This window comes from Seriola aureovittata, chromosome 10 (genome assembly GCF_021018895.1).
Source record: "Seriola aureovittata isolate HTS-2021-v1 ecotype China chromosome 10, ASM2101889v1, whole genome shotgun sequence".
NCBI classification, from domain to species: Eukaryota; Metazoa; Chordata; class Actinopteri; order Carangiformes; family Carangidae; genus Seriola; species Seriola aureovittata.
In genome coordinates, this window is record NC_079373.1 from 19,434,868 (window position 1) to 19,453,912 (window position 19,045).

The following is a 19,045-nucleotide window of genomic DNA, read 5'->3' on the forward strand; positions in this document are numbered from 1 at the left end:
ATTAATATCTAGTCCTGTGTTTTTAAATCTGATCTTCCTGCTCTGCTGGGCACCTTCTGCTCCTCCGACCATCCATGGAGATTTTATTTTACAGGCCAGTCTGCTCCTCTGGCATCCATACAACTTTGTAATGTCACAAGTAGGTCCTGGCTCCAGCAGGCACAGATTCTCATCCCACACTGACACCCCTGACCATTAGGAAGATGATCACTATGCTGTGTTTCTGGCTCTTAGCCTGGTCTTGCTGCACAGCATCATGTATTCCCCAGCTCAGCCCCAGGTCATTTTACACTTGCACTGCTGACTCATTTGTTTTGTACAGGGCAATAAGTCTCACACACACACAAAAAAAGCTTTTGTATCACCATCACCGTCACCTCAAAAAACACCAATGTCAAATATAATTTATTTATAATTTATGTTTTATTAACAAAGAATTAACATTTTTTATGTACAAATATAATACAACATGATTAAAAAATAAAAGGAATATATTCCATGGGACAATTGCACTTCGAATGTCTTCCTTTAATGCTCCTTCTCTTCTCTCCTCGTGCTACTTGTCTGCTCGCACGAAGGAGGCAAAGACGCTGTCCTCCGTGTCCAGCAGGGCCTGGGGTCTGTCGTACTCCAGGATGATGCCCCGCTTCATCACAATCACCAGGTCGGCATTCAGGATGGTGTGGACGCGGTGCTGTGCGGTGGCAGGGGAAGAAGAGAAGGATTACTACATCAGAGAGAGCTGCTCCACTATGTGTCTGTCATTAATCCAGACTGAAACATCCTGAATGAGCTTTATCACACAAATTGTACAAGTACAGTATACATGTGGCTGTTAGGACATTTTAACATTTATGGATGATATTTTCAATTACTTTACTGTGAAATAACCTAAGGATCAGGCAGATGTCCTCCTGGAAGTCTGGCATCTGCTCAGACTTCCTCTTTCCTTCTTTTCTCTCTTATGATTTTACAACAGCTCTGTGTCCATGCTGCATTTATCTACAGCTTTGCATCAGTTTACAAGAATTGCACCAGCGGTCATTGCAGAAGGACGGTCAGCACTCTCAAGGGAGGGGGGCTGGGTTTCATGCATTACTGTCATACCTAAAGCACTGGCACAGTGTGGGGGAGATACTCACCGCTATAGTAACTACTGTGCGGTCAGCAAAAGCAGTCATCACCACTTTCTGCAGGATGCTCTCCTGTGGGGGCAGAAGCAGAGACAGAGGAGGTTGACTCAAACTCATACTGACTGAGAATCAAAATATGTGTAAAATAAACAGTTCATTCATGCTGGTAGAAAAAAAAAAAAAAAAAAAACTCTTGTTCCTCATCTCAGTGTCCCTGATTAAAAGCTCAACCCTGTTTCCTCAGGGCAGAGCTGCTGCGCTATTGTGAGCTAGAAATGTCTCTCTTTGTAAGCGATCGTACCGGAGAAAGTCTTAAGTAAGAAGTAGCCATTTGCCAACACTGAGTCCCCTCAGGCCCGAATTGCCCTCAGTATTTTCCCTCCATTTCAACCTCTCTCTTTCTCATGCACACCTCCTTCTCCACTCCGGCTTTCTTTTTTATCATCCTCTTATGTAAGAAAAAAATCAAAAGAACAATCACTGATCTAAACCTGATCAGAACCTGCGATCAAACTGATTGACGAAGTTGTTGTTTTCTGTTGCTTAAGATCAGTCAAAAAATACAGAAATGCAGATTTTCCAAATAACTTTGACTTTTACATATGAATATATGTAAACTGTATATGAGTTTAGAAGGTCATAAAAATTCAGGATTGGGTCTTTCCTTCTTTAAATTCTACATCTGTCTGTGTTCCCTCATTGATCTTGTTTCTATGCTGACATTTCCTACATTTTTCTTTCCCTGTTGTGACCTTCTACCCTCTTCACCGTGTATGTCTGAGTAGCCTCCTTCATCATCACCTTCCCTTTCACCGCCTTAGCCATGCTCTTTTTTTAAACACACACTGACCGTTGCCATGTCAATGGACGCCGTGGCCTCGTCCATGATGAGGATGCTGCTCTTCCTGACGAAGGCTCTGGCCAAACAGAACAGCTGCCTCTGACCCTGACTGAAGTTTTCCCCTCCCTCCGTCACTATGGCATCTAAAGGAAAAAAAACACATCTTTAATACATTTAATTTAATAAATACACAACACTACACAGCCAATAGTAGTTTTTTTTTAAAACTTTTTGTATGGTGTACAGAGTTTAAAATGCAGATTGCTTTATCAGTGACACAACACTATTATTTCAGCTAAATGAGAGGGCAAAGTTAATTGGCCATTAACATTCCTAGCTTATAAATCAATATTATATTGATTTTCCATTGTATGTTATGAATGAGGCAGCATTATACGGAGATGCTTGAAAAAGTAAACTGCTCCCCAGTGATCTATCAGTCAGAGCACGTGTGGTTAATCAACACTGGCTCTGCTTGAAATCACAAGGGTATGGTTTCTCAGTCAATTCTTTCAAATCTTTAAAATGGGTTTATCTCAAGTTGTTGGAAAGTCTTAAGTCAAATAAATAAATATACGGCAGGCAACCAGGAACGCACAGATGGTAAATAGTGAAAGGTGACGAAAGACTTTCTGATGCTTTTTTTTCTTTTTTCTTTTTATCTGTGCTGAACAGCTGATAGTACACATGATGGCAGGAGCTACGGTGAGATGAAGAATTCAAAATATCATTAAAACATAAGTATTATTGAATGGAATTTAGTTGTTTCTTCCTGTTGCATAGATAAAATCTTAAAAATATATTTTGTCTTTAAATTTGATGAACTAACATAACTTTCATCTCTGATAAAACCCCACTCTCACTGCAGTAACATGGAGCCTTCCTGGCACTCCAGTGCAGTCTGCTTTATATGCAACATTAAACACTTGTTGTCACTGTACTGTTACTTTAACTAAATTAAAGAGCAAAGTAATTAGCCATTAACTCCTGGGTCACAGATCAATGTCATATTGACCATATGGCTCCAGTGAACATGAAATAAAGCAGTGATAGCTCAGTGTCAATGTCTCACACGCACACCCACACACACATTCATCAGTGTCACACAGGACAGCTTTCTGTCTCTTTGTACCGACTGAAGCAGAAACACTTCAGGTGAGATGAGCAGCAGCAGACTATTATTCCATCACAGCAGTGAATGATTCTTTTATCAGGAAGTAGAGCAGAGGATGACAGAGACATAAAGAACTGAGTCAGAGTAAGTTGAGGCTCCATGCATCAGCACACCGAGCATTCACCATGTACAGTATATAGGTTAAGGCTTTTGAAGAGGCGCAAAGCTTCCAGCTACAATCTGATCTGATCCTGAGTCTGCAGCGTTCTGCAACTGTCAGGACACGGAGCAGCAACACACATAATACAGCTCCGACAGGGAGTTAAAAAATTCATGCTCACATATTCGATGAGCAGCCTGATCTTTGTATCAGGACACTGGAGCAGCTGACAGGTGTGATGAGCTAGTGAACACGTCACCTCCGAGAAGGAATTATTGTATTTCTCACACAGATCAATGCCACACAGTTAGTTTACACACTGTATTATTTCCCTGTTTTTAAATAAATATTATTAATATTATTAATATTTGAATATGTTATAGATTTGTTCTTACTGGTACCGTCTATTCTCTGGCATAAATAATTAATAACAGTTTGTGTACATTACTTGAGTGTACAGTCCTATCTCTCTCTCTCTCTCTCTCTCTCTCTTGTTCTCTTTCTCTCTCTCTCTCTCTCTCTCTCCCCCTCTCTCTCTCTCTCTCTCTCTCTCTGTCTCTCACAATTCAATTCAAAATAGCTTTATTGGCATGAAAAAAAACATGTTGTTGCCAAAACAGTTTACAGAATATTTAAATACATAATATACATAAAAAATATATACATCTCTCTCTCTCTCTCTCTCTCTCTCTCTCTCACACACACACACACACACACACACACACACACACACACACACACACACACACACACACACACACACTACACAGATTATGAAAGATTCTCAGATCCTCACCCAGGCCTCCTGGAAGTGATTTAACAACAGGCTTCAGCTGAGCGATCTCCAGAGCTTCCCACAGCATCTCATCTGTAGCCTTCATCTCTGGGTCCAGGTTGAACCTACACACACACACACACACACACACACACACACACACACACACACACACACACACACACAAAAAAAACAAATTACTATGCTTTTCTATACTTTTGATCAATTAATGTCATGATTATTTTCTCAGTTAATTGATTAATCATTTGGTTTATAACACATCACACAACAGTGAAAAAACGCCCAAGCTGACGTCATTGAACCCTCAGTCCAGATATTCAGTTTACTATAATGTAGAATCACCAAGAAAAGCAGCTAATTCTCACATTTGAGAACCTGTAACCATCTAACATTTGGCATTTTTTGCTTGAAAAATAACTTAAACAATGAACCGGCTATAAGAACTGAATCAAATTTCATAGCAATCTCTATCTATGTGAAACAGCGTCTCTGATAATCACACAGTGAATATTTTTATGAATAATTTGACTGAGAGCATCTCACAGTTTCTTTAAATTTCTCATCTGCTCCTCCCCGACATGACAAAGCTTTTATGGTCACTGCTGTTGAAGTCTAAAAATAAACCTCTCCAGCAGTTTTCAGAGGAATGTCCTCTTATCTACAAACCCTCTGCTCCATGCATGCTTCAGTTAAGCGTCTTTTAAGTGTGTCACAGTTGTGCCAGCTGCTCCTGTTACTGGAAATGTTCTGTGTTTTCCCCTCCTTCCACTGAAACTATTTCAGATTATCACCAAATCTAAACTGTTCCTGTTCCGACCTTCCTGTTGGTAAAACTGACAGTGAAGTGAGGTCCTTTGTACCGGATGGTGCCGCTGAACAGGATAGGGTCTTGGAGGATGATGGACAAGCGAGACCTGAGGGTCTGCAGAGGCAGCTTTGCGATGTCTATGTCATCAATCACGATCCTCCCTGTGAAAGAAAGAAGAATAATCTAATAACGCACAAACTCATCGCACATGACCTTCATCATGAAATAAATAAACAAAATAAACAGGATATTCTCAACATTTAAGATGTTTAATGCAACAATAAACAGATTCTTCTCGTGAGTGTTGCATTTAGAAACCTTGTCTCCTTGTGTCAAATGTTTTACCTTCAAACATGTCCACCATGCGGAAGAACGCCAAAGAGAAAGAGGATTTGCCGCTGCCTGTCCTGCCACAGATCCCCACCTGAAAACAAACAAGTCTAAATCATCATTATCACCAGTAACCAATCAGCCAGTAGATTTCATCAATTGATACACTATTTCCTGTTCTTGGTGTTTGTTCCATGTTTTCACACACACTGTCCCTCAGTGTGGTTACCTTCTGTCCCGGGTTGATGTGCGCATTGACATTTTTCAGCACGGGTTTCAGCGTGGCGTCGTAGCGGACGCTCAAGTTCTGGATCTTGATCTCTCCCTGTCGGGGCCAGCCGTCAGGGACCTGAGACACGGCTGAGAAAGACACACAAACATAATGATTTGATTATGTTTAAATTCGGTAACGATATCTGGCTGAAAGGCCACTGGCCTCTTCGCAAAATCCCTTTTGGCTGAAAGGAAACTTGCATGTAAGATAGATTATTAAGGGATATAATGGCATTAACTAATGTGAACACAGCTGAAGGAGGATAAAGATTCATTTCTCCTGAGCGTTATGATACCCTGCTTGACTTGACAATGATGAATGTGGAGCAAATGTGGACCAACTTTAAACTTCATCCCGAGTGACGGAGAAATCACAAAACCTTTAACCTAAAGCAAATGTGGTTTTCTTTTGCTGAATTTGTGAAAGTTTAATTTAAGAAACTGTGACCGTGTCGCTGCACTCACTGAGCAGACCCTCATAATTCTCCGGTTCAGTTTTCAGCAGGCCGTTAATCCTCTTGACTGAGCCAAGCTGTACTTCCATGTCTGCCAGGTTACGCACCATCCAGTTCATGTAGTTGGACACCTGATACATGGAGGGGAGGAGGAGGAGGGGGACGAGGAGGGGGAGGAGGGGGAGTGGAGATGAGTTGGGTAAATGTCACCATACAGACACACAGTCAGTCCTCTCAGGCTGGACACTGTTGTTGCATTACAGGCTGTTTTAGTCCATCTACAATTTACATAGGTTCAGCGTCCTGTGTAAAACTTGTATCTCCATAATGACATTTTATATGAGTGAAGAAACACAGCCCTGTTTCCAGCCGGCAATGAATTTTTCAGATCGTCTGATGGGTTTTTAAGTAGTTTATGTAACTTAAGATCTCTGAGAATTTTCTCACAATCAATTATTCAGTTCATCTAAAACATTTAAAATCACCAAATTTGAGGACAAATGTCTCACTGGAGAGCAACAACACAGGGAATCAAGAAACAAGATTTACAAACATCAAGGTGAACCATAGGAAGAACTTCAATATGAAACAGTTTATATAAATTTAAACTAATTTTAATAAGCAGATCGGTTTCAATAGATTTTCAGATGTTTGGTAAATTTCATAGTTGTTTTTTTGCAGCAAGAACACAATAAAAATCTGAAGAAAATACAAATGAGCCACTGATTATGCATCGTAAGTCTTTCCTTACTACTAGTGTTTGCGTTGCAAGTGGTATTTTCAAAATATGATTTTCATCCAGATTTGAGAATCATTCATCCAGTATAATCAGATAAATTCATTCATGTAGTAGAGGACTTAAATACACTGAGGACAGAACAAAACACTTCCTTTTATATTGGGGAAATAATTCGAAAATCTTTGGGAAAGTTTAGCAATAATATAGAATTTGCATCATATTCATATAAAACATGTTCCTTAAAGAGTTCAGGCAATTAAGCAATGAAAAACACACTCCACAAACACAGTCTCACCATGAGTGCGTACGTCAGTCCCAGCCCCACCAGACCAGTGGACAGCTGGTTGTAGAGGGAGTTGGTGATGGAGGCTACAGCTGCCACCAGCACCACACAGGCTCCAATGTACTCCTGCATTAGAGAGACAATGTCACAGCATTACAGTGAGGAGATAATGCATCACTGAATAATTAAAAAAAAAAAGTAAATAAAATAAAAGGAGATCTATTATCGAGCACCCGTTTAATGTCAACACACATGATAATGAAGAACGTGCGTGTGTGTTGTCTGTTTTCATCTGTGCACATGAATCCATAAACATCTCAAGGTTATCTGTTCTGCTGTGAAACATGAGCAGCGTGCAGTCGATACATAAAACATCACATGAGGGCTGCCTCTCAAGTAAGTAAGAAGTGGATGGAAAATTCAGTTTTTCAGGGTCCCGACAGAGGGAGCAGTTACCCAGCAACACCATCGTAAATGTGAAGCAGCTGCTGTGTGACAAACAGTAAACAGGCCCGAGCAGAAATCTTACAGAACTAAACAGACAGGACGGATCATTACCATGCGGACCTCCAGCCACCGATTGGCCGCCGTGAGGAAGAGAGATGCGATATTGTTGGCATCAGTGAACTGTAGTAACCTCTGTCTGAACCTGGGCTCATACCTGCCAACAGAAAGATTTCATTGTATTACAGACTGTGTTGCACGCACAGTCACTGTTCACCTGCCTGCAACTTTTCCATTTTCCTTTTTAAAATTTAAATGGTTGGCTTCATTTTTATTCCACTGACTCAAAATGAATTTAAATGTTTGTAAAGTCTAACAGTAGCTGTTTGGATAGAAGGTCAGTGGGTGACTTTGGAAGATGAGACATTTTAATGCTAAAAAAAATCAAACCAAAGCAAAGTGAAAAGCAAAGTGCAGATGGAAATTTCGTTTGAATTTACACTTTTGGGTTCATGGAAATTATAATTTCAAAATAAGATGCGTCACAAAAATGAATCCAAATGGCACTAGATGTTTAAAAAGCACTCCAGGAATTCAGAATGACATTTCCATAAAATTGAGGGGCACGTGGGACACAGATTTTAAAAAGAAGGGTCAAACATATTCAGAATTTAGTTAGAACTTAGTTAACCTTTGCAAAAGAGCTTCCTACACTTTTTTGAAGCAACCTGGTTTTTCATTAGACCTGAACTCCACACATCTTTCAAACTTTAAACTTTAGATGCGCTCAAAACTTATTATCACAGGCTTGAAGCCCAAAAATCTCCTCCTCCTCCTCCAGAGGAAAAGATGACATTATAAAGGTGTTTTTACAGAGAGAATAGTACATCACAAGTTTTCTTTGTACTGTAAAATTATTGTAGCGCCCCTTTAATCAAAGGTAAGCATTTCAACAGTAGCTGAGTGAAGAAAACCCTTTGAAGCACTGGACTCTTGTGGCAGGTGTAAAATGGCTTCAGCAGGAGACACAGTATGTTAGAGATTACCTGAGGGCCCTGATAGTGGTGAGACCTTCCACTGTCTCTGAGAAGTGGGACAGTAAAGGGAGCTGGGTGCTGTCCTCCAACTGCTGCAGGTCCCTGACCAGAAGCAACAAGACCCAGCAGAGAGGGAAATATAAACAGAAGCAAAGGTCAAATAGTATCGGTCATAAGGCTGAGGCGATAACAACATCAGAATGATATTTAGTTTGTGTCACACATAAGACAGATGTGATAACTCCTATATCCATGTTTTGAAATCTGTTTTAAGGATGTATAAAGTTACACTGAGCCACTGATCCACGAGCTGTCACCCCGATAACTTCATTTGTTTGAAAAACACACACAGTATGTCTGTGCCCAAAATGAAATGAAATGCATCCTATAATGTTTTTCAGAGAAACTAAATCTGAACAGCTCCATTACAAAATAGCTGCTAATGTAAATGGGTAAACAATGGGGCAGTGTAACAGTAAAATCAGATGCTTATAGTTAGCAGGACTCAGATCAATTTGTCTTTTTCACATTTTATTTTTTTAAATGTTCGGTTATTTTTTTGTTCAATGTAAAGGATAAATTCATGATACCTCTTAATTTATTGAAATGTTATTATATTTTGTGGCAGAAAACATCAAATTTAAATATGTTGAGTCATAAATCAGTGGACAAGCCATCCTCTGTAGTATGTGTGTAATGTGGAAACTCCTCCGGTCGTTCAAACCTCCACACCAAGCATGTGGCTTTGGTGTCGTCACTGCCGATGACAACATCTGATGATGAGAACAAACCTTCAACAACACGTCTGTGATATCTGTCGCTTCGCCCGTTCACACTCACCTGGAGGCCACACGGAAGTATTTCTGGATGAAGTAGCAGGCGACGGCCAGTGGCAGGAGGGCGATGAGGAATACTGGGGTCACGTAGGAGATGACTCCCAGGGCGGACACACACAGCAGGGTGGAGCGGGAGAGGCATTCCAGGGTGGTCGGGATGTGCTGGTCGATTGTGTTTGTGTCGGTGGAGAACCTGTTGAGGATGCTGCCGAGCGGAGTCGTCTCAAACAGCCTGGGGGAGTGAAAAAGGTGATGAACTGATTCTGCTGATAGTGAACTCAGGATGTTCTGAGTTCTGTTCTGTCTGTTTGTCATGCATCTGTTTTGTCCTTTAATCCAAGACCTCGGTCTCTTTCAATTAAAGCAAATGTGAGTTGAATATTATGGTACCTCAGAGTTAGAGAGGTAATGTGAAATGTGTGTTTTGGTGAGAATTGATATTGAATCTTCTTCAATAATCTTTATTATTTCTTTTGTTTTTAGACCGTTTTACTTGCTGCTACAATATAGATTTAACCTTACACATCCAGTTTAATTTAATAATAAAATAAAATTCTAATTATATTTGAAGACAACTTTATTTCACCAGATTATATTCTCGAAAGGATACGTTAAATCCCTAAAGTCTTTAATTGCTCAGACTTGCTGTGCAGACGGTTGGTTCAGGTTAAAGTCTTTCATCTGGAACATACGTGTTTATTCAGCAGTGTATGTGAGAGGATGTACAGTAAATGCAGTGTGTGTCATGTGCATGTGAGCATCTTTATGTGAGCGAGATCTCCTGGGTTTTGTGTAAGGATAGCAGATGGTGCGCTGGGTAATGGGGTGAAAAACAAGGTGCTTTTAACTGTGTTTCCTCTTTTAAATGACCCGTTTTAGCACATGCACAAATGTCAACACACACAACGCATACATCTCTCTCTCTCTGTCCCTTTCATCCATCATGAGGCAGAGCTGCAGCACAAACACACACACACACACAGCATTGTACCTCATGGGGGCCAGTATGATCTTGTTGAGCAGGTTGTGGTGGAGCTCCTTGGCCACTTTGAGGCCGGTCCACTCCACTGCTACAGAGGTGGCCAGACACAGGACGATGCCCAGGCAGCACAGGACACTGAACACCGACAGATACCACGAGTGACTGAAGCCACAGTTCTAACACAGGGAGAGAGAAAGAGAGAGACAGGGTTATTAAAGACATTACTGCAACAGTGTGTGTGTGTGTGTGTGTGTGTGTGTGTGTGTGTGTGTGTGTGTGTGTGTGTGTGTGTGTGTGTGTGTGTGTGTCTGTGTGTGTGTGTGTGTCTGTGTGTGTTTGAGAGAGCGGGGGCGTTCCTGCCACTCAGTTTGCTTGTACTGTAATTACAAGCATAATTAAACTCGGAGGCAGGTTAAAAATTAGCTGCCTAATGTGACAAAAGCCAGTGAAGCTTTCAAAGCCGTTCTAGTAACATTTGAACAAAAAAAGCAGCTGAAGACTCAGTTCTTTCCTGCCCTCAGCTTCACCTTCTCCTCAGCTGACCTCCTATTTCATTTACTGCTCTGATTGATTCTGTCCCAAGCTTTTTGCTTTTTTTTTTGAACATATTTTTATTATTTTCAGAGCAAGAACAACAAGAACAAGAGGCTCACAGTGTACTGTACAGCAAGTGTAGACAAAACAATTATTACCTATTATTGCTGTGAATGTTTGAATCAGTGACTCACGTTTCTAATATTACAGATTACATTTCATATTTGTGATATTAAACCACCACCATATTTGTTACAGTGTATGACACCTTCTATCCTTAAACTTCAATAGAATTCAAAATATCATCAATTAATATTTTTAGCCACAACTATGATATCGAAAAGTTAAAGTTCTTTGAAGAAGCATTTTAACAAGTCTTAAATGAAAAATGACATGAGGAACACAGTCAGACTATATTTAAAATTACAATTTAATTTAAGTTACAGTAATAGTGGTTTGCTTACAGTAATGCCAGGCTAAAATTGTGTATTTTGTTTTTTTTGAGAAACACACAATTGTTGCTCTATTAAAAGCTAAAATGCTTCAATTATTAATGGAAATATACATCAAATGTACTGTTTCTGGTCATTACAATTACATATTGTATATTTATAATAAGTAAGATAGAATCTCAGTGGCAGCAAATAAAAAAAGACACTCCAGTTGCTCAACACAGACTAATACCCACTAGAAATATCAAGAATTTCCACTTGTGTAATCCTCTTGTTCCTTTGTTTCCGTTGTCTAGATGGACAGAAACTCTGCAGATCATTTGTCAAATGTAAGTGTGTTTACAGTGGATATGTGGAAGTGAATATGCAGTTACATAAAGTGGTGGTAATGTGCCAGAATTTGTGTTTGATAGCAGAGCAGGACTTCCAAGTGGATTAGTCCACAGCACAGCATAGATTAGATAAACCTGGCAAAGACACACTAAAGCTGAGCCAGACAAGATGTCCTCTGCATCCAAGCGACAATCTCTCTGCTCTTGACTCTACAGTCAGTGAGAGTGTTTGAAGAGAGCTGAAAAAGAAACCAGCGCAGGGTTTGTGTTCGACAGGAGGAGGACAAGGAGGAGGCTGCCCTCATCCCCAGCTGACTCTGTCTCTAGCCTCCACATGAGTGTGCGAAATGTGACCTGACATTTTGGTGCACAGGACGGACACACACATACTCACACAAGCACAAGCAAAGACACTCGCACACACACACACACACACACATACACACACACACACACACACACACACACACACACACACACACACACACACACACACACACACACACACACACACATATAACTATCAATAATAGAGCTGCTTCATTGGTCTTGGAGCATTATAACCTATCAGCAGCTGTTGTGGCCTCAATGTGTGAATGTTGCAGCTTAACTTTCACCAGTATTTATACTGTTTTTTGAGCGTGTGTGTGTGTGTGTGTGTGTGTGTGTGTGTGTATGTGTGTGTGTGTGTGTGTGCTTGTTTGTGGGTGAATGCCAGTTAGTTACTATATTGGGGTTGGAGAGGCTGAGCTTAAAAGTGAATAAAGGTTAAAGAGAATGTAGGTGACAAACTGTCTTTCACTTATGCACTGTCTAAATCAGGATAAGGGTTCACTTCAGGTCATACCATGAATTTTAACTTCTCCAACTTTACATTTTCCAAGCAGCTCTTCCATTAAAACCCTCACTAACAACAAATTGTCCTCAAGCATACTGTTACTTAAACATCCTTTCATAAAATGCAGACAGATGTCGATGTATTTCTGCTGCTCTAATATGCAGATGAGGCAGAGCTGCAGCTGCTTCAGGGCTGTGTTAGTGAACGCTCCATATGGAGCTGGCTGCGACTGTGTTTGTGTTTTAGGTCAGCTCCACTCAGTTGAGATACACAAGAGAATAAGTGAGAAAACTGTTATGTAATTTCGCTTTGGCCTGTTTTACAAAAACACCGAGATATGAGTCACTGTTTTCTACTGTTTTCCATACATCAGCATGTTTTTAATAAATGCTGTGACTGATGAATATTTGCTCAAAAACCTAAAGGTTTTCACTTGACTCACGTGAGACAAATGTTTTGCCTCATTTCGGTTTATCAAAACAGGTGCCACAAATCTATCAGTCACGACTAACATATCTCAAATCTCCTGATCTGAACACATTTTTGAGGTTCAAAGACATAAAACTAAATGATATTTTACATAAAAGCAAAGGTTCGAGTTAAGAATTTAAAGTATAAGCATAAACCCCACAGATTTATCCTATGACACACTGGAGGGGTTGTGACCTCCATGAGGGGAGTCACTGGTGTGAGGCACCAAATCCTCACAACTGAGAAACCACAACTCAAGAATCTTTGGCAAATTTTTGACTTGAAAAATTTGACTTTAAATGACTGATTCATGCCCTTTCAAGGCCATGACTATCAAGCATAAAAAAACATTATGACTCTGAAAACTGCCACAATAAAAAAAAAAAAACACAAAAAGTACAGAAGCAAAGAGGTTTTTGGCCACATGACAACAAATCATCTCAGTAAAAAACTCAGACGTTCAGTGTCTCACCTGAGCAGCAGTGCAATTGTGAGCCATGGCCTCTATCTTGGCCGTGATGACGTGCGACGTCCAGTGTGCCAGCCAGTAGTCGATGGCGACCATGAGGGAGTGTTTGAGTAGCTGTGACAGGAGGAGCAGAGTGAGCAGCAGGAGCCCGGCGGAGGACAGGTAGGTGCCACAGGAGCGCCAGGGGATGGTGGCTCGCTGACGCATCACCTGCGACAGGCTGTCGTCGTCGTCGCTCTCCACAGATTCCTCTGGGGTCAAGACAGAGATGAATTAAAAATGTTAAAGTGTAGTCTTTGACATTTCTGATGTTCCTCCTCCTACTTTGTGTTAGCATTTCATTATCTTCCTTTTCTATTGCTTCCCTCTTTCCCTTTCCTTTCCATACACAAGAGAGAGAAAATAAAAAAGAAAGAAAGAGAGTCACAGGAAAGGAGAACCCAGGCTGCAGGCGCCATGTTCTACAACACCAAGCAGATGCTCATTCCCATGAATGGCGTGTTTTTCAGGGGCAATGGAGCAGCCATGACACATTGACTAGAGGTGAGGCGCTAATGTCAATGACCTTCCGCCTCCTCCCCACCTCAGATGTAAATATATCACATCACATCATGCATCAAGCTTGGGAGCATGAGGCTGCATGTGGGTGTCTGTGAGGCTCGGACGAAGCAGCAGAGCAGAGGAGGGAAAAGGAAAATGACTGGCAGGGCTTAACAGACTACTGCTAGCACAATCTACAATCATGCTGGCATTAGGTGGGTTTTCAGGAGCAGGAGAGACAAATGCTCGGGGGAAAAAGCGAGAGAAATAAAAGACTAAATGGATGAAGTGGCTCTAAGATGGTGGGAGAAGCTCACACGGCTGCGATTTGCTTACACCACAGGCGCTTATTTGTTTTTGTTTTTGTTTTTTCAAACCATGCTTTCTGACCACACCTGCTCGATCGAGTATGAAGGCTGGAGCCATCCCACAAGTCCAACCCGGGGTGCCATCAGCACACGGGAGACAACACAGAACACAGATAAAGAGTACAGCCACTGCACCTTAGCATCCTCCACTACAGTCGCACATTCAACATCAGACACACACAAACACACAGATTCAGGGTTTAGCCACAGCAGGAGGCTGCTGGAGAGAAGGTCATGTCATATCTGGCTGCTGAGGGAGTCAAAAGAGAAGCCAAGACACGAGACACCGGAACCAGAGAGAACATTATGGACAGGAGTATTTACCACCCAGGCAATGTTTGCACTGAATAAACAGGATAGAATAAACAAAGCACAGGGGGCAGGAGTGAAATACAGGGAGTCATTCAAATCACTGCAAACATTGCAGAATGTGTGAACATTAAAATAAGCTGATGAGCTCAAGCTTTAATGTAGCAGGTGCGGCTCCTCAGCAAATAGACACAGCAGGAACAGTGACACGACAGCCTGTTTGTATCATCAACAGTATATGTACAGATACAGACGTACACATTATAGTCAGGCTGAAACCTGTGAAGTACTGACTGCAATCGTCTCACTGTGAAATCAGGCAGCTGTTCACTGTTGTCATAGCAGTGGTTGTGACCTCTGACCTCTCACCTTCCTCGTCCTCCTCAGTCCTCACGGCCTCTCTGGAGTACATGGCCCTCCGCAGGTTTTTCCTCTCCAGGTCTGTCATACTGGCTGCCACCGTCTCCTGGAGGAGAAATAAAGAAAAGCATTTGATTCTCAACAAACTGTTGTGACATTGAGCAAAAACACAGGTGACCAAACTTTCATTTCAGGCAGCGCTAGATGGTGTGCGCCTTTCTTGAATCTAAATACTCTCAAATTAACAAAAGCAAAGATTATTCAAAGTCATGCAGGATTCATTAGCATTTTGCAGTCATCAATGACCTTCTCAAACTCCTGGTCCTGTCTGTGCATCAGGGTTTTCCACTGCTCGAAGAGTTCAGGCTCAGCGTTCTGGATGTCCTTCAGAGTCCCTTCAGTCTGGATAGTGCCATCTTTCATGGCAATAATCTGATGAAAAAACACACACACACAAAACCGGAGGGAAGAAATGCAATCTATAGCGTTAGCTGAGACTGGAAATTAATCTTTAATGATCACTCATCAATCTTTCCATCGGCATCCCAAATGAGACAATAAAGTGTTTACATCATAAATAATAGGACAGCATCACAAATTATAATACACACACACACACAACACACACACACACACACACACACACACACACACACAGGTCTTACCCAGTCTGCGTGTGGTAGATATTGTAATTTGTGTGTAACCAACACCACCGTCCTCTTCTCCTCCCTCAGGAGCTTCAGGATGCCGTCCTGCATCAGATGGTCACTCAGGTGGATGTCCAAGGCAGAGAATGGATCATCCTAAAAAACACATAAAACAGACTTAGAAAAAAAGGGGAGGAGACAAGAAAGCAAAAAGCAAAAGAAAAACCTACGAGTAACTTTAAAGGCCCTGAAAATGTTGTTTTAAAATCATATTTCTCTACAATATTAAATATTCGAGACTACGTAAGCAACAGGTAAAGTTAAAGCCTAACCCTTTGAAAAAAACTGTTATTATTCAATAAGAATTTAACACTCTGCTAATCATTCTGCTAATCTGCTTTATTGGGCTGCTTACTTGCCATAATAATATGCAGATTAATCTGTAAAGAAAGTAATCGTTAGTTGCAGCCCTATGTACAAACACATTTTACTGAGTGATGATTCTTAACTGAGAGGCAGTAAAATCCATCAGGAGCTGACATTTTCAATCTGAGGAAAACTGTGGTTTGGCTTCTCAGCCCTGCAGCTGGGATTAAGAAAGTGTTGTTATTTATGTCACGTCAGAAATAGAATCAGATCTGAGTCTTCAGATGAAGCTTCAGAAACACTGTCTCACTGTGAATGCTGATATTCTGTCTGCTGACAAGGTTGATTACAGGTGCAATCCAACTCACCAGAAAGACCACATTGGTCTGCTGGTACAAGGCTCTGGCCACACTGATCCGTTGTTTCTGCCCACCAGACAGGATGATGCCCTGCACCAGAGACAGGAGAGCGTGTGAAGAAAGGATTACTATACTTCACTACGAAGAGGAATGAACGACAACCCGACCCCAGGGCAACAAAGGGGATTGCGGTTTGTTTCCGGCATTACTGGTGCATGAAGACATCCAACATGACAGTGCTCTGGTTGAACAAGGTCAGTCCAACTCCCTACACACAAATATCAAATCCTCGCTTGTAATACACTGAACTACAGTAGAACCTGTGGTTAGGTCTAGAAAATAAAAAGACCACAGAGGAATTAAAAAGAACCGACCCGCTCTCCGATCTCTGTCTGGTCCCCCTGTGGAAGGATGTCGATGTCAGGCTGGAGAGAGCAGGCCTCGATCACAGCTTTGTATCTGGTGGGAACAAACAGAGACAGAATCCCGATGAGGACAGAGAGCAGCTGCTAATATGAGCCAGAAGGACAGTATAACCCTACTCATGTTTAATAGATAGTAAATTAATTTGGATGATTAATATACACATAACACAAACCATTTTGCCCTGAGAGGTGGATCTGACTCGCTTCAAGAACAGATGGACACAGAATAGAGAGATGAGAGGCAGATTCAGAGGCCTCAGACACAGGGGACAGTGCAAATGTATGCCACACTCAGTTGGACAGCTCTGCAATTGCTAGTGCCTTGTGAAACCCAAAAATACGGGGGTGTGGCCCAGAAAACATCAACTTGCCCTGTTTTAAATAGTCCATATAATTTTGATTTCTAGGCTTTGTACAGATCTTGGTGAGTTTCTGTGAGAATATTAATTAATGGGATGTGCCGTGCCGTGGATTTTCATAGTGCGAATCTAAAAAAAAAGAAGAAAAGATCAGTTTCACATGAGAGCTTTGTTTCAAATAGGAACCAGTCCAATCTCTTGCAGCGCAGCGCCTGAACAAATCTCCCAAACACATGGTGACAAAGACAGAATCCCTCACAGCAAGAGGCACCTTGAGCCAAAAGCCTGCACTGGAAAAGGACCAATTGACATGAAAATATTGTGATAACAAGACCAACTGTGGACATGATACACTCAAAAGCTAATGAGTGACACTGCAATCAACATGGCAGGTCACATTGCATTTTTAATAAAGCCCTGTCGCTGTAGCTTGAAAGTAAGGTAGCCCATCTGGATTTAACCAGATAAGCAGGCAGCAGGAGTAAAGAGACGAGTAAAGGGAAGTACAGAGGCACAGGGAGGGCAATCATATCTATTTTATAGAGCATCTCCACAGCAACAAAGCACAGCAGTCCATTAGACGTACTTTATAAAAACAGTCCATTAGAGCCAGAGAGAGTCCGGCTGATATCACAAATGCAAGCGACAGAACTTTCAGGAAGACCATTTGTTGCGAGGATGAAAGTTGTGAATGTGTGTGTGTTTTGATTGTGTCTATGCAGGCGAATGCAACATGTGTTGTTAGGGAGAAAAGAGTAAACCTTCAGCCATGACAAATCCTTGCTCGAGGTGTCAGTGTCAAAACTTGGGAAGTCGCCAACTGGCTTTTTATTTTTTCTTTACTGGAGTCAAACTGTTGATTTAATCAGGCGTCAGCTGATCCAATTTCCCACAGTGGCCTCAGGGAACAGGAAGGTTATTGGCTCTATTTTTTTCTTAACAACTTGGCCTGACAACACCACTGTTTATATTCAACAGCTCTGTGCGTCATTTTAGGAAAATGGAGATTATTACGTTCAGTCATTTGTTGGAGCTGTTTTAGAGAGCTGTTGATTCAACTGTACTGGCATTTTGGAGACTAGTTTGCAGTGCTGTGGAAATGTATGCTAAGAGGTGTTTCTGATATTTAGTTTTCACTTATTATCACTAATGAGGTGAATGGACCCTGTAGGCCTCCTTTGAACCAGTTTTACCTTCAGTATGCAATCCTTACACCAAAGAGCATCCAAGATCATGTGTCTATAGGCAGCTCTTACTGCAGCTTTGAGGGAAAAATGGAGCTGAAATGTCTGTGTGCTTCCCTTCCTGCCCTTTGCTTCATCACTACTTTGCACATTTTCAAACTAGTATTTCTGGTTGAAGATCCCTAGTGGCCTCGGGATTCACAGCGCCAACCGTCCCTGGTTTGCGACAGATGTTTGTCTCTACTGTCAGTTTCTGGCTAAGTCACATGTGTTTCTGCCTGCAGTGTCCAGCACAGTCTTATCAACCTAACCACCAAGAAGCTCCTATAAACAGATGCAACCAACATACCATTATTCTTTAAACCACTCAGTGTAGGTATGAGCTCTTACCTTGGTTTTATCATGGGCATCTCAAAGGTGATATTCTCCACCAAGGTGGCGTTCAACAGCCAGGGCTTCTGGGAAGCATAGGCCACAGCACTCCTCTTCCTACCAGGGGTTTTAAAACACAGAGTCAGAGGTGACGCACTAAGGGATAATCTCTCTCTGTTACCATTTGATTCCTTAATGAGTCTTTAGTTTCACACAAGGGTTAAGATTAAGAAAAATGGTTTAACCTCTGGACCAAAGGGAGTCCTCAGTCTCAGAAGCTGGTGATGCATAAAAATGACTCCAGTCCGTAAAGACCTGGTCCAGGGATTATTAAAGATTGTGGTGTATTTGTGTCAATATGCTGCTGAGGGTCGGGGGCAAGTATGCGAGCAGAGGGAATATGTTGTTCTCTATGATCTTCAGTTGACC

At 41.5% G+C, this 19,045-nt stretch overlaps 1 protein-coding gene across 4 annotated transcripts in view; it reads right to left on the bottom strand.

Moving 5' to 3' along the window:
• Window positions 1-404: 404 nt before the first annotated feature.
• abcc8 (ATP-binding cassette, sub-family C (CFTR/MRP), member 8) overlaps window positions 405-19,045 on the bottom strand; it is a 53,602-nt gene continuing 34,961 nt past the window's right edge. For 2 of the 4 annotated variants that reach the window (XM_056386595.1, XM_056386597.1), the window contains 21 exons: window positions 18,635-18,733; window positions 16,651-16,735; window positions 16,286-16,366; window positions 15,570-15,707; window positions 15,211-15,336; window positions 14,914-15,010; window positions 14,263-14,319; window positions 13,331-13,578; window positions 10,241-10,407; window positions 9,254-9,481; window positions 8,423-8,515; window positions 7,491-7,593; window positions 6,945-7,058; window positions 5,921-6,041; window positions 5,412-5,542; window positions 5,198-5,276; window positions 4,905-5,013; window positions 4,045-4,148; window positions 1,984-2,117; window positions 1,143-1,205; window positions 405-694 (listed from right to left, as the gene is read on the bottom strand). In XM_056386595.1, coding sequence (XP_056242570.1) covers window positions 557-694; window positions 1,143-1,205; window positions 1,984-2,117; window positions 4,045-4,148; window positions 4,905-5,013; window positions 5,198-5,276; window positions 5,412-5,542; window positions 5,921-6,041; window positions 6,945-7,058; window positions 7,491-7,593; window positions 8,423-8,515; window positions 9,254-9,481; window positions 10,241-10,407; window positions 13,331-13,578; window positions 14,263-14,319; window positions 14,914-15,010; window positions 15,211-15,336; window positions 15,570-15,707; window positions 16,286-16,366; window positions 16,651-16,735; window positions 18,635-18,733 — 2,515 coding nt within the window. In that variant the 3' untranslated portion in view covers window positions 405-556. Of the gene's footprint in view, window positions 695-1,142; window positions 1,206-1,983; window positions 2,118-4,044; window positions 4,149-4,904; window positions 5,014-5,197; window positions 5,277-5,411; window positions 5,543-5,920; window positions 6,042-6,944; window positions 7,059-7,490; window positions 7,594-8,422; window positions 8,516-9,253; window positions 9,482-10,240; window positions 10,408-13,330; window positions 13,579-14,262; window positions 14,320-14,913; window positions 15,011-15,210; window positions 15,337-15,569; window positions 15,708-16,285; window positions 16,367-16,650; window positions 16,736-18,634; window positions 18,734-19,045 lie in introns of those variants that run through there. The other 2 variants (XM_056386596.1, XR_008828803.1) reach the window with 2 other exon arrangements.